Genomic DNA, 14,749 nt, shown 5'->3' with positions numbered 1-14,749 from the left:
GAAGTGATGCAGGTCTCAGACGTTTACAACTTCGGTGAAACCCACGAGCACGGGTATGGTGCTGACAAACCTAGGAACATAATCGGGGCGAACAGGGATTCGAACCAACAATCATAGGTTTTGGAGGGCCCCCTGAAGGACAGTGTAAGAAAACATTTAAAACGAGCATTAATGAGTGTTTGATATAGCTTAATATAGACAAGAGCTGAGACTCCACCACACTGCGGTGACCGTACGGCGGTGACAATAATTACGGTTAACTTGTCCATTACCGTTACATCAATCCGACTCTCTGCCATAGAACTGCCATATACAATTTTCAATCTGTCAATCAATCATGCACCATTACAGAACAAAACGTGTTTCTGTCCTATTTCCGACTTAACGTGTTTTGTCCAGGTATCGACCTGCTTAATATACCATACAAATTTAATCATATCACTAAGTTTGTTCGTGAAGCAACTGGACAAGGCTGCCAGGAAATATATTCTTAATATGATCTAATAAATCTTAGTTTGTCTCAGGAGGGTGGAGGTAGCCTAGTGGTTAACGTGTTCGTTCCTCACGCCCAAGTCATAGGTTCGATTCCCCACAAGGGAACACTGTGTGAAGCCCATTTCTGGTGTCCCCGACGTGATATTGCAGGAATATTGCTAAAAGCAGCGCAAAAACCATAATTACTCACTAACTTGTTTCAACAATTGAGTGAGTGAGTTAAAGTTTAACGTCACATCAGCAATATTTTAGCCATATCGTTACGAATGTTTCAACAATACAAAGTACATCAGTACATCAGAATTTCAGTATTAGTGTCAGTATAGTTCCTACAAACCAGTGAAGATCCGGGATAGACCAGGTCTTCAGCAACCAATGCTGGCCGTAAAGGCGACTATGCTTGTAACGGGATCGGGTGGTCAATTTTTGCTGACTTGGTTGATGCATGTCATCGTATCCAAATTTCGTGGATCGATGCTCATGCTGTCAATCACTGGATTATGTGGCCCAGACTCGATTATTTACAGACCGTCGTCAGTTATCTGGAATATTGGTGAGTGCAGCGTTAAAAACAAACAGATAAACAAACAAATCCCTACACAGTGCCTGACTTGGGCATTCCCCCTTAGTGGCCATACAATAACAACGGTTTTATTTACCAGCGGCAAACATGTCCCTCAGCAAGGAACATTTGTAAAGTCATGATTCTGTCCTAAATGCTATGACATTAAACCATGTCCTTCTGAGTGTTTGTCTGCTGACGCAAATTACATGATCATACTCATGTATTTTGTCAACCTGACAAATGAATATTTTCCTTATTTCGCAGTTACAATTACGGCATTATATTAACTCATGACAATCTCTCGACCTCGCCTCTCTGGACTTACTTTTACATAAACAAATCAGATATGATGTGTTGCATTTATCACGCAGGTGTTCGCCAGCATTGTCACGTGATGCAAAGGTGACGTGTTCCACCAATCGGAGCTCACTTCCGTTGCAGGAGTTCTTCATGCGCGTTAATTCCAGACTCCATAGTGAATAGGAGCAGAAGAGGCGGATATTCAAAAGCTGCTCAGATGAATGGTAGACATATCCAAACAAATCGGTGTGAATTCATATGTTGTATCGAGATGGACACCTATTTTTGATGTATCTAATATTTTCGCGCTGGAGTGAACATTCTTTTGATATTCGTGAAGTGCAATAGGAAGGATAAACACAAAGAGCGTTTTTGAACGAGATTTTTTACCGTGCTAGATTTTTTTTTATGGAACGTTGAACATATAAACGATAAGGTAAGTAAATAAGATGTTCTAAGATATGATTTATAACGCATTCATAAATTCCCCAATTGTTAATTTACAGGAAAATATGTTTGTTTGTTTGTTGTTTAACGCCGCACACAGCACTATTCAAGCTATCTGACGGCGGTCTGTAAATAATCGACTCTGGACCAGACAATTCAGTGATTGACATCATGAGCATCGATACACAATTGATATTGTGAGCATGCACCCACGCCATCGGGGTACGATGCTACGCAAACAACCGCAGGTCACCGAGTCTGACCACCCAACCCATTTGGTAACCTTTCAATACCAGGATAGATTTGCATCTTCAAGAGAGAAGGGAGTTAACTGACTACAAAAGTCCAGTTTCCACGGTTTTTTTCAGTCAGTTACCTCCCTTGCCTCGGGACGATGCATAGGATGCTGGGGACTATTCTTACCGGGAATCCCCACGTTGTTTTGTTTCCATGTTGTTTGTTGTTTAACGCCGCACTCAATAATATTCGAGTCTGGACCAGTCAATCCACTTATTGATATCATGAGCATCGACCCTCCAATTGGGATACGATGACATGCATCGTCAACCAAGTCAGCGAGCCTGACCAAACGATCCCGTTAGTCGCCTCTTACTTCAACAGAAAGTTTAATGGTGTATTGCCACTGTTCCACGTTGCGAGTGTTGAATAGTAATGTTACAATCGGTAATAAACGGTATGCATGTGGAGAACATATTTGTATTTTCGCCATGTACAAGGGTGTCAGAGCAGTTGTTAGTTCAATTGACTTTAATGGGCTATGGCCTCGACTTGATGTATAACTATCCCGAACCGTGTGTGCGTGTTCGCGTGAATGTGATAATCACTACAGCCGCTATAGAAGCTAACGATGCATAATAAACTGTATCGCTAATTAGGCACTTTCATAACGATGGCCTATCATCCTAGAAACTGATAAATAGTATAAAGACTTGTTGATACGAATGAATTTTAGAAAAATACAAACGACAAACACAACCTTCCAAATGCACAAGAAATATCTGCCAAAGAAAAGGTAATTGACATATTTGTTTTCTGAGGAAACACTTCTGAAAGTTATATGTAGGATCTAAACATCAATGGAACCTCAGGCTAGTAAGGTGAAGATTATTTACAGACCAAGTCATACACCTGGAATACTGCTGAGAGCGGCGTTAAACAACAAACCAACAAAATTTGGTGAAACCTCGTTATATCGATGTTCATTAGTTCGGTGATATATATCATTTTAGACGGCATATAGTCTAACAGCTTTATTATCCCAGCAGAATCGGCACGGGTCTAATATCGCCACAACCTATTGGATAGATAAGAAAAAGATATCTATAAGGATGAACATCTTCTTCATTACAATACTGAGCGACTTGCTTGATAACGGTGCAAGAACCTACGCCGAAAAGTCTATATTGTAAAAAAGAAGTTGTTAATCTATATATCTTATCCTTAATTAGTACTCCAACTTCTAAATGCCTCTTAAAGAAGTTAACCTATTTAATAGTCACGGAAAAGCGGCGTTAAACCCAACTCACTCACTCACTCACTAATAGTCACGGTGAGGACCAAGGTGCCTGGATATTGGTTACACATTACAACTGCCCGTCTGGAAGAAATCTAATCATAATAGCGAAATATCGATGACCCGGTTAGATGAAATCATGGGCAGGTATATCATTACAAAAATTGAACAATATCTTCAGGACATTTAGGATGACACAAGGTCAATGTTTTGCACACAGTGTACAAGCAGCAAACTTGAATTCCTTCAAAACCGATGTGCGCACTGTGCGAAATTCTGCTATGCGTATTGACAAAATGTGTAAGCCGGTTTTTACATTATATCTCCATAACCGCAAAACCTGATTGAAGTCAACGCTTAAACAAACCATGTAAAATCGTACGGTTATACAGTAAACATGTGTCGTCATTAAAATATGAGAAATATCAAGCAACCGTCGTCTCATGTTCGAAGGGCGCTAATTCCCTCATAAACATCCCATGTGGCGTTTAGTCCCGCCAACGCCCCGATCATAATTATAACGAGCCACACACATATAGTTAACGTACACACTTGGGCCAGCGTGTCCACCGTGTTGGGCGGTACATGCACGATATCATGATGGATGCTGAAGGATATGTTGCGTATGGTTGTTCTTGCTATTGGCCGCCATTCCGCCTGAAGAGCCTCCCCAAGCTGGGTCACGTTGGTGGAGCTAGGTCTCTGTCGTACTCTCCCCGCGAGAACATCCCAAGGAGGGTACTTTTCCAATGTTCGTATGCCTTCTCGTCGGAGATAATCGTTGACGACCTGGGTACGATGTGGTCTTACATTGTCATCTTTCAATTCAAAATTTCTGCCGATAATTCAAGCGATAGGAACAACGTAACGACAGGACGAAACATTTCGTCAACATGTCACTGGCCAGTCAAATGTGCATTCACATTAACTAAATCAGTTCGCCTGTCACGTTTGACACCGTCCCACACCATGACACTACGGTACGACACAGACCTGTTGTCTTTGCATACCGTTAGCCGCTACGTCGCCAACAACGTTTTCTACCATCTGTAAATCGGAAGCAAAAGCTTGATTCATTGGCGCACAGCCCGTCCCTGATGTTGCCTAGCCCACCCCGATCTTTGCTGCCCATGGTATGCTGTGTGCACATCTTTCGCAGGACGCCTTGCTTTCAGGAGGGCAGCATAGAGCCGGTTTTTAACGGTAAATGTTGACATTCGCCTTCCTGTTATTGTACGGAATTATCAGTCTATAACAGGAGCAGATATAAATCTGTTGCGTTATGCAGTTAATGAAATGAGACGATTGTGTCTAGGTGTCGTTTTTCGGTCAGGCCTAGGTATCATTGCAACCCCGCCAGGATGACGGTACTCGTCCCATAGTCGAAACATTACACTTTTTGATGTGCCAAACATTCATACAACTTGAGATACTGACACATCCTCTTTCTTAGTACAATTCTTCATTTTGTCTGCTAATTGAGATACTGGCTCAGGCATATTTATACGTGTGCTTAGCTGCATTTGTGTTGGTGAGTTCCCCTACAGGCGCAATAACTTTGGCTTCTGTGTGCACGTGCACGCTGTTCATGTGTGATTGGAAATTTCATTGTGATATATAAGATGCTGCGTTCAGATACAACACCTGTAAATGTACACCTCAACGCCAGCTATATTCAAATCATTAGTTCCCTTATTTTTGTCGGTAGTATATATCATGTCAACAACAACCCAAACACTGTTTTAATAAATCTTTTATATATTATATATTATCTCATGTTGTTCAATCATGTAGTATTTCACCTTCGGTTATACGCGGCATGAAACGCAATACACTTCTGTTCTATTCTGATCAGTATTGATTTAGTCGCCTCCTATGACCAGCCTAGATAATTGGGGACCTATACTAATCCCGACCCGAAAGGGTCAGTTTCAGCTTCAGATAGAGGGAATTTATTTCTTTTGCACTGGGAACTCCCCGATTATATTCGTTTTCGAGACACAGAAATCAGATGTATATACTTGTCTGAATGCTTCGGTCCCTCAACAGTATCGGTCACAATTAGTCAAATGCTAATAGTAGTCCCGTTTCACTTAAATGACACTAATAACAAAGAACGGGCGATAAGGAGTGAGCTTTGTTAGTGTACAACCATACTCGCTGGCTATTTCTTTTGCACTGGGAACTCCCCGATTATATTCGTTTTCGAGACACAGAAATCAGATGTATATACTTGTCTGAATGCTTCGGTCCCTCAACAGTATCGGTCACAATGAGTCAAATGCTAATAGTAGTCCCGTTTCACTTAAATGACACTAATAACAAAGGACGGGCGATAAGGAGTGAGCTTTGTTAGTGTACAACCATACTCGCTGGCTATATACAGATAGATAGAAAACCCAGACAAAGCCAGGCTAGATTCAATGTCACCTTACAGGTAAGATCTATTAATAACTTGGGTTTTACTTGAGTTGTGTAACAACAACGAAACCCTCGGAGTTGCCCAATCAAGTCATGGTTATTTATATTCCAAACTGAAAGTGAATCGCTCTTGTCTTATGCAGGCGCTTCGCATAACAGGTGAGGCATACCAGCTCTCCTATTTAGACTGGTTATTTTTTATACTTTGGAACATAGACGTAACAAAGACGGATTTAAAGATTCTTTCAAATATCTAAATATTTATTTGGTGAAATGATAGCTGCCCTTTTGATCACAATTATGTTACTGTTACATTTATATTAGATTATTATTTTAATGTCTTTTTGTGCATTATTGTGTATTTTGATGTTTGATTAAAACACATAACGTGTATTATTGTGATCTACAATTGGATGATCCATATCTTGTAAATGATATAGCATTATAACCATATCTGGTTGCTGTTTCAGCCGTCCAGCAAAATGTCTGATAACATATCTGACCTGGAAGCTGATGTAAGGAAATGGTCCTGGAGATACCGGATCGAGCCCCACTACATGTTCAATAAGAGCGATTTGGAATTCAAGGTCGATATAGATCAAGTTGCGATAAGCTACAAAAACCCAACCTTCAGTAATTACAGAAAGAGTCCTCTGACAGATCCAAAGATTGTTTTTACAACAAATTACAACAATGGCACTAATGACCCCCAAGAAGTGGCCGTCCGCGTCCAGCGTACGACATCGGCTACGGCAAGAATCAAGATGAAGTACGGCGTAACCGCTGACAACGGAATTGGCATAAAACTGCGCGCACCACCGGAAGTAGACAGTGCGTTCGGCGGATACCTGCCCATCAAGACGGAGGAGACGAGTGACCTCTGTCACAGCATGACCTGGAAGTACAACTCCAAGATCACAGCCGCTCCTCGGAAGACAACAGTGGCCAAGTTCGAGGTCAACGAGGAGAGATTGGTCTGTGACTTCTCAACGTATCAGCGTCTGAAAGGGAAGGCCACTGTGACTGTCATTCACAAAGTTTCAAGAAGAACTCTTGAGACGATCACGGAGGATATCAAGACGATTTTGGATGAACTCCTGCCAGATGCTGACGAAACTACTCCCCCTGAAAATATTATCCACATCAGGAACGATGCTGTTCAGTGGCCATGTCGGGGCGAGATCGACTTTACCTATGGCCTTTCACAGAATGAGGTGGTGGAATGAGAGCTTCGTAATTTTAACTTTTAAGTTTCGTAGTTAAAAACGGCGCAAGTCTCTTTTTAGTCCTAATGTTATTTTCAAATTTATCCCATTTATTGAAATTACGTCGGTGCATGTACTCTAAAACTGCTTTGCAATTCAGGAATGTTCAAATGAATATAAATTGATCATAAATAAATGTTATCAATGTTATTAATAGTTTTTGTAGTTTCTACTTTTCTACCATCGCCTTCACATATACCATAATAATGTGTACACAACTACAGAGGGTATAATTATGAAACGTGTAACTACCGCTTTACCCACAGTACGGGTTTAGTGAAGGTATTTCAGCACAGTGTGTTAATTATTTCAAAGAAAACTGAATAACCGTTTTCTGTTGTGATTTACTCTCACCTAACAATTAAAAACATGAATATTCTTCATTATATAACGGATAGTCTTATCGATGAGATAAACCAATCCAATAAACTTGGTATCACGATTCTATAAATATGCAAACGATGTCACCTCGCAGGAAATACGTTTATTATTTAGTAGTTAACTGTTCCAGTTTGTTTCTGACGTGAGGTGAAATGGGGTTTAACGTCGCGTCCAAGATTATTGGACCTATATAGCGACGTGCATGCACGAGTGTGTGTGTGGCTGCTTGTACTAGTCCGGACTGATGCCGATTTATAGTGCTGGTACACTAAGATACCAGTGTTTAACATGAATACCCCACTCAGCCACAATATACTGACTCCGAGCCGACCAGTCCTTGTTTTAGCCCCTTAATACTGAGCGCCAGACAGGATAACAACAAGAACCATATTTTAACATTTTTTGGTATGAGGCGACCGGGGATCGAAACCCGGGCCTTTCACTCTCCGGGCGGACGCTCTACCACTAGACCGCGGAGATGGTCGTATTTGTAATGAATAGGAAGTGGTTTCCCGATGTGTAAGCACCAATGTAAACAAACATGGATGCAAATCATTTGGAACTATATCATAAATAGGGCGGTTCGTTTGTACATTGTGTTCCAACGCAGTTTCTAAAGCCTATATTTCTTAATTATGTTAAGATTATTTTAAGAATGACATGATAAAGATATCATTACCATCATGTTTCCCTATCTTACATTATCATATATTTGGAATAAAACAATTATATGACGCTCGCATAATGAAATTTGCATTCCTGATATATTTACCATACGAAAGACCCGTGAAGATACGGTTTGGAATAGGTCTTCAGCAACCTATACCTGGCGTAAAAGGCGACTATGCTTGTCGTAAGAGGCGGCTAATGGGATGGGCTGGTCAGGTTGGCTGAACTGGTTGATGCCTGTCATCGTATCCCAGTTGCGTGGATCGATGCTCATGATGTCAATCACTGGACTGACCTATTCTACCCCGGATCTTCACGGGTTTTATGCATGGTATACGTACTTGGTATGCTCGTGGATAGAATAAGCGATCGTAAAAGACCCTCCTGCTGTGGGACATAGAATGATGTTTGGCAACATCAAGATATCTTCATAACATGCCATGCAGAGTTATATCCCTTGGCTACATGTATTATTTTTATCTAATTCTCTATTGACAACGAACTAACTTCGCTGAATATTATCATAAGCGCTAGTAAAATCACCATTTAGTTTGTTGTCGATAATCCACAATAATCAATAAGTGCAGTGCGTTGTGTTGTTGGTTAACGCCGCAGTCGGCAAAGTTCCAGCGTTTTGAATGCATGGGCTTTTATATATTCGTAAATGCATGTTACATGAATGCGATAGCTGCGGGACAAGCAGGAAATGTCACGTGCACCCCCCGCGTCACAGATCAAGCCTGGACACGCGTACTCGTCTCTTTCTCATGGTTAACGAATCATCACGAGTAGACCTAAATGGAAATGAAAACAGATGAGGTGACTATTCACCTGATGAAGGAGTAAGCATACACTCCGAAACGTTGTGTTCCTCATAGAAGAGAAGTTGACATCCATAAATTCTCTTCCTTATGTTGATAACTTCTAAATGCCTTGCAAAGAAAACAGATATGTGTAGATGTATGTAGCTAATTTTCTGACATAAAGGTTAGTTAAGTAATAAAAATAATAAAAATAACTGTATCTGGTCAATGAAAGTGATGTTTGCTTGTTTCACGATAACATTCACGATGTACCTTATTTTGTCAGAGGCAGCCTTGTTCAAATTAGGAGGTGTTTTTTGTGGTCAAAGATATATATGCTGCACATATTCAGTTATGAATTTAAACCGCCACGGTTACCATTTCTGTGTTTTATGTATGCATATACTTTTTATTTTCGAATCCCTGGTTAAAGTAAAGTGAACAATTGGGCTCACTTTGGAAAAAATGACATTGCAGTCTCCCTTCTTCTCTCGAAATGCTCTTTATTAGCCTACATACAGGTAAACTACGACAAATCGTGAGGGATTGCATACACTTGTAAACACAATTTCAAAACCAACAAGGTGTCAAAATACGACAGAACCATATCGCTCCACAATAAAAGGGGTCGGGTAATCCGAAGTAATACGGATTAACGGTAGCGTGTTTTGTTGTTTGTTGTTTGTTGTTTAACGCCAATATTCCAGCTATATGACGGCAGTCTGTAAATAATCGAGTCTGGACCAGACAATCCAGTGATTAACATCATGAGCATCTATCCACGCAATTGGGACACGATGAGATGCATCAAACCAAGTCAGCAAGCCTGACCACCCGATCCCGTTAGTCGCCTCTTACGACAAGAACAGTAGCCTTTTACGGCAAGCATGGGTTGCTGAAGACCTATTCTACCCCGGATCTTCACGGGTCCGGTAGCGTATGGGTAGCGTTGGGTTTAACTCCGCTTTGAACAGTATAACAGTTATATCGCGGCGTGTCAGCTGAATGTGGGAGGAAAGCCCGAAGTGATGCAGGTCTCAGACGTTTACCACTTCGGTGAAACCCACGAGCACGGGTATGGTGTTGACAAACCTAGAATTATAATCGGGGCGAACCGGGATTCGAACCCACAATCATAGGTTTCTGCCTTTGTTTTCAATTTGAATAAGGATATAAAAAAATTTCCATCCAAATATCACCCGTAGTATGATATTGATCTGTTTTACAAATTGCTAAAAGTATTCATTTCTTGATATGAGCTGAAAAATATACTCTGGCTTACATACATTTTCTTATTTCACACCCTTTGATACCGGTTCCAAAAATTACCCGCTTTTCTTTATCTAATGCCTAGGGGGGCACGGGCGGCCCAGTCGTCTAAGGCGCCGCGATTCGTTGTGCAGAGTTGCGTCCCTTGGGCACGCCAGAACCCTATGATTGTGGGTTCGAATCCCGGTTCGCCCCGATTATGCTTCTAGGTTTGTCAGCGCCATACCCGTGCTCGTGGGTTTCACCGAAGTGGTAAACGTCTGAGACCTGCATCTCTTCGGGCTTTCCTCCCACATTAAGCTGACACGCCGCGATATAACTGTTATACTGTTAAAAGCGGCGTTAAACCCAACTCACTCACTCACTCACTCATTTCTCCATTACGCTGTAGTTGTTCAAAAGAGCAATCCAACTCTGACCGTTGGCCATAAATTCACGATCATCTGTAGAGATCGCAAAATAATCCTTCGCTAAGAATAACAAGAACCGGTCTCTGTATAGCTGATTTGTAACAGTGCGTGGCACAATTGTTATATATAATTAGTGAACTGAATATCGCTTTAGAAATAAGCATAACAATTTCAAAACTGTAATGTGATCAGTGGCGTGCTTTAATGAACGAGGTGTGAAGTGTTTGTCGATAGAATTACAATGACAATTTCAAATAACAAAACAAATAACTCTACTCTTGAAATCTGAAGCAACACCAATCGCGCATTGTTAATTGTTCACACACGAGTTACAAAACTGATCCAGCCGGAATAATCTGTTTGACAATCAACGCCGTATCAGTTAAAGTTAAAAGGCGACTATGCTTGTCGTAAAAGGCGATCGGGTGGGCAGACTCGCTGACTTGGTTGATGCATGCCATCGTATCCCAATTGCGTGGATCCATGCTCATAACGTCAATCACTGGATTATTTACACAGACCGCCGTCATATAGCTGAAATATTGCTGAGTCCGGCGTTTAACGACAAACAAACAAACAAAAGTTAAAGTTAAAGTTAAAGACATTGATGCATGTAAACAGGCCTGGGCGGTACAGCATGTGAGCAGGTAAAAACATGCCATTTTATTGCATAACTAATCTAGTATTTTCGCAAGGATATCGATTTTCCACCTACAGGGATTCCAGTTGTACATGACTGGAATATCTATTCACCGGAACTGTCTATAGTACATAAATAAGACATCCATATTTTATGACAGCAATTCAATTCAACTTTGGGCGAACGTCATACATCTATATTTGATGTTCTGAGGCGCCCCTTAGCTGCAGGTGCCATTACCATCCGCGCTTTTGCATAATTTAATGCTTCTGGGATGGGCGAGAATATAAGAAGGGTTAAAACCAATTATATACATTTACATAACATTCGAGCTGATTGAAACTGCTTTGAATCACTTCCAAAATAACGGACATTTCTGAGCTATTGAGCTATGATGACGCAGTGCAAACAGGCGGATGCCCCCTTCCTACTATAGGCGACATTTTCAGATTATTCCGTTTCAGTTCGATCGCCCGAGCTAAACAAGTCTAATCAGAAAATGAAATGGAAACAGTATAAATTAAATTGTTAGTTGCTCGAAAGCTCTATCTTTGACGAGTTGAAAAATTAAACAAATACAGGCAAAATCATCGAACAAAATGTAATTAACCTTGTGAATTTTATCTTATCAAATAAAGACATCTTCTGTGGCCACTGTTGCCTTATAGACAAGAGAACAGAGTCCTGTCTGACAGCATTAAATACTGGAATCTGTTTCTGTGAAAATCGTAAACATCGAACACTTGATGTTTGTTTCTTTATTTATTTGTTTGCTTGCTTGCATGTTGTCTAATTCCACACTCAGCAATTTTCCGGCTGTATGTAAACAATCAAGTTTGGACGGGCAATCTCGTGATTTACATCATGAGCATCGATCTACGCAGTTGGGATACGATGACTTGCATCCAACCCGATCCCGTTAGTCGCCTCTTACGACGCGCATGGGTTGCTGAAGACCAATTCTAACACGTACTTCCACGGGGTTCCTGCATTTGAAACAGATTCAGCATTTACTCTTCTCCACATAACCAACCAATGCAATAAACTATATGACAAATAACATGAAAAGTGTTGAGTTAAGCCCCACCTGTGGCACTGGTCACAAACACACACAAAGGCAAATCAATTGTTCACTGTACAAAAATAACACTGGATTATACATGTATGGTACAAGTCATAGATCTTGGTGTATAGATCTAAATATGAAACCGATGAGGCGGTTTCAGTGGCCTATACTGAGTCAAATTAAAAACTTCACATTTTAAAAAGTAATCCCATATATGATAAACAACGGACAAATGTGTTAGAGAAGGTCATTTTTAATCATTAATGTCCAAAGAAGGATTTTAATTAACGGTGGTAACCATAAATTGTTCCAAGCACCTACGGTATTCGGTAATAAAATCAACAGTTTAAATCATAAGTCCCAAGCACGAGAATCTGATGGCACACAAGTTCAGTAGCGTGTATGGCCACCATGTGCGTTGACAACTGCCACACAGCGCCTCCGCATGGACCTTGTGATGCATGTGAAGATATGATTGGGAAGACGACGCCATTGTTGCTGCAAAATGGTGCCAAGATCTTGCAAATTCTGTGGTTGGTTCTGGAGAGTGCGCAGACTTCTGCCAAGAGCATCCCAGACGTGTTCGATGGGATTGAGGTCGGGAGACCTTGGCGGCCAGTCCATGACGTTGACTCCCACATTCTAAAGGAAATTCCTTGTCAAAATGGCTGTGTGGGGTCTGGCATTGTTGTGTTGGACGATCAAACCGGGTCCATGTGCTTCCATAAAAGGCAGACGTTCTGGTGCCAGAACCTGGTCGCGGTAAGCAGCAGCGTTGAGGTTGCCACGGATGACAAGAAGCCTGGAACGTGCCTTGCCACAGAAAGCACCCCACACTATGACACTTCCGCCGCGAAATCTGTCAACTTCCTGTACACAACACTGGGCGTAACGTTCATGACGGCGCCTCCACACCCTCGCTCTACCATCAGCAAATCGAAGATTAAATCGGGATTCATCACTGAAGACGACTTGAGTCCATCGTAAGTGACGTCACAGGTGGTCGACCTGGCCGAGGGCGATCAGCGGTGGTACCCGTTTGCTGTAGACGCGTCTGTAAATCATAAACAGTCCGTCGACTACAACCCATCGTCCTTGCGACTTTAGCTACGGACGTTCCCGTCTGTAACATGCCGATGGCACGTTCACGTTGCACATTTGAAAGGCGTGGCATGACAAATGGCCGTAAAGACTTTTGTTTTCTTGTGTTTTTCTTTTTTTGTTAATGACTGCTAACAAGTATGGCTAAAAAAACACGTGCGGTATTATGGTCACGTGACCAGTTGCACGTGAAAACCACTATTGCCACTATAGTGCTGTGCACATGATTTTGATCGATTCACCTGCACAAAAACGGGTGTTATCAGCTGAAGACAATACGTGGTCATTACTGTTTAAATACACAATAAGGGCCCAGGATGATAACTGATCAAAATGTTAAAATTTAAGGATTGTGAAGTTTTTAATTTGGTTCAGTATATTTTAATTCTAGTTATTGTTTAGTAACCAATGCCGTATGGATCAAGGAATAAAATTTTCCCTAAAATGTGTCGTGTGGAAAAGTGGTGTACAAAGTTGAAAAGTCAAATGTTATGATAGAATTGAACTTTGTTCTTTTCTGAGATTTTCTTAGATTGCAAAATTTCAAGCAAACGATTGGACTTTTTGAGAATCCACATAGTATAAATTCCACTTGTCTCAAATACATTCTGCGAATATAAAGACAGCCCGTACTTAATTGTATTAAGGATTATGGTTAATCTTGAGACAGAAGATACCTTGACCATGAAATAAATGAAAGCGTTGGGGATTCGAACCTCAGATTCGCTGGGTGTGTCTCGCGAAAGTTGTGGACGTTCAGCTCAGGCTTCTCACTCAGACATAGCTGACACCTTGTGATGTTTACTGTTCCCCACTGTTCACGAAGGGCCTTGGTAACAGTAATTAACTGAAGAGCTTAGAGCCAAAAGGGTACAATTTGCTTTGTCCCTTTTTTCATAAAATGGCATAAATAACCTCTATGAGTCCTTGCTTACTTGTAGAAAACATATTGTATGTTTTCATTGATAAGCTTTTGAAATATAGCTCCTTAAAATTCTGTAAAAGGGCCAAAGTCAAGTCACTTTGATAGATTTTGGCCCTTTTAGCTCTCATTTTCGTGTGTGGTTGAGACTGATTGTTCAAGAGACACTGAAACTTTGGAAACATTATTAGTATGTTTCAACTATTTCAACAAAGTTGGCATTAGTTTATATCATTAAAAAGAGCTTCAATAGTATGTGTTTATACATTCAGGAGTTATTCTATCAATCTCACATGTTAAATCCCATGCAAATGCCTGAAGGTAAAAAGGGCCAAATTACAGACATTTGTTTTGAATGTTTTATAGCAACATTTATATGTCTGCTGTCACAATGTGTTAAAGTTTAGGAATTTATCTAAGTTCATTAGCAGGCATAAGGTTATGTTTTTTATTACTTTTTT

The 14,749-nt window shown here is 40.9% G+C and overlaps 2 protein-coding genes across 2 annotated transcripts in view; both read left to right on the top strand.

The window, feature by feature from the left end:
- LOC124137513 overlaps positions 1-14,749 on the top strand; it is a 493,827-nt gene that overhangs the window by 300,906 nt on the left and 178,172 nt on the right. The gene's annotated exons all lie outside the window — the stretch shown is intronic.
- LOC124120924 lies at positions 5,815-7,177 on the top strand. The gene is made up of 2 exons (XM_046483831.2): positions 5,815-5,921; positions 6,233-7,177. Exon 2 carries the CDS (start codon positions 6,245-6,247, stop codon positions 6,986-6,988), a length of 744 nt encoding a protein of 247 aa, XP_046339787.1. The 5' UTR covers positions 5,815-5,921; positions 6,233-6,244; the 3' UTR covers positions 6,989-7,177.

The sequence above is a fragment of the Haliotis rufescens genome, unplaced genomic scaffold (assembly GCF_023055435.1).
Source record: "Haliotis rufescens isolate VD_foot unplaced genomic scaffold, xgHalRufe1.0.p SCAF_7, whole genome shotgun sequence".
Taxonomy (NCBI): Eukaryota; Metazoa; Mollusca; class Gastropoda; order Lepetellida; family Haliotidae; genus Haliotis; species Haliotis rufescens.
Note: the sequence above shows the minus strand (reverse complement) of the source record. Positions and strands in the feature narration are given on the sequence as shown.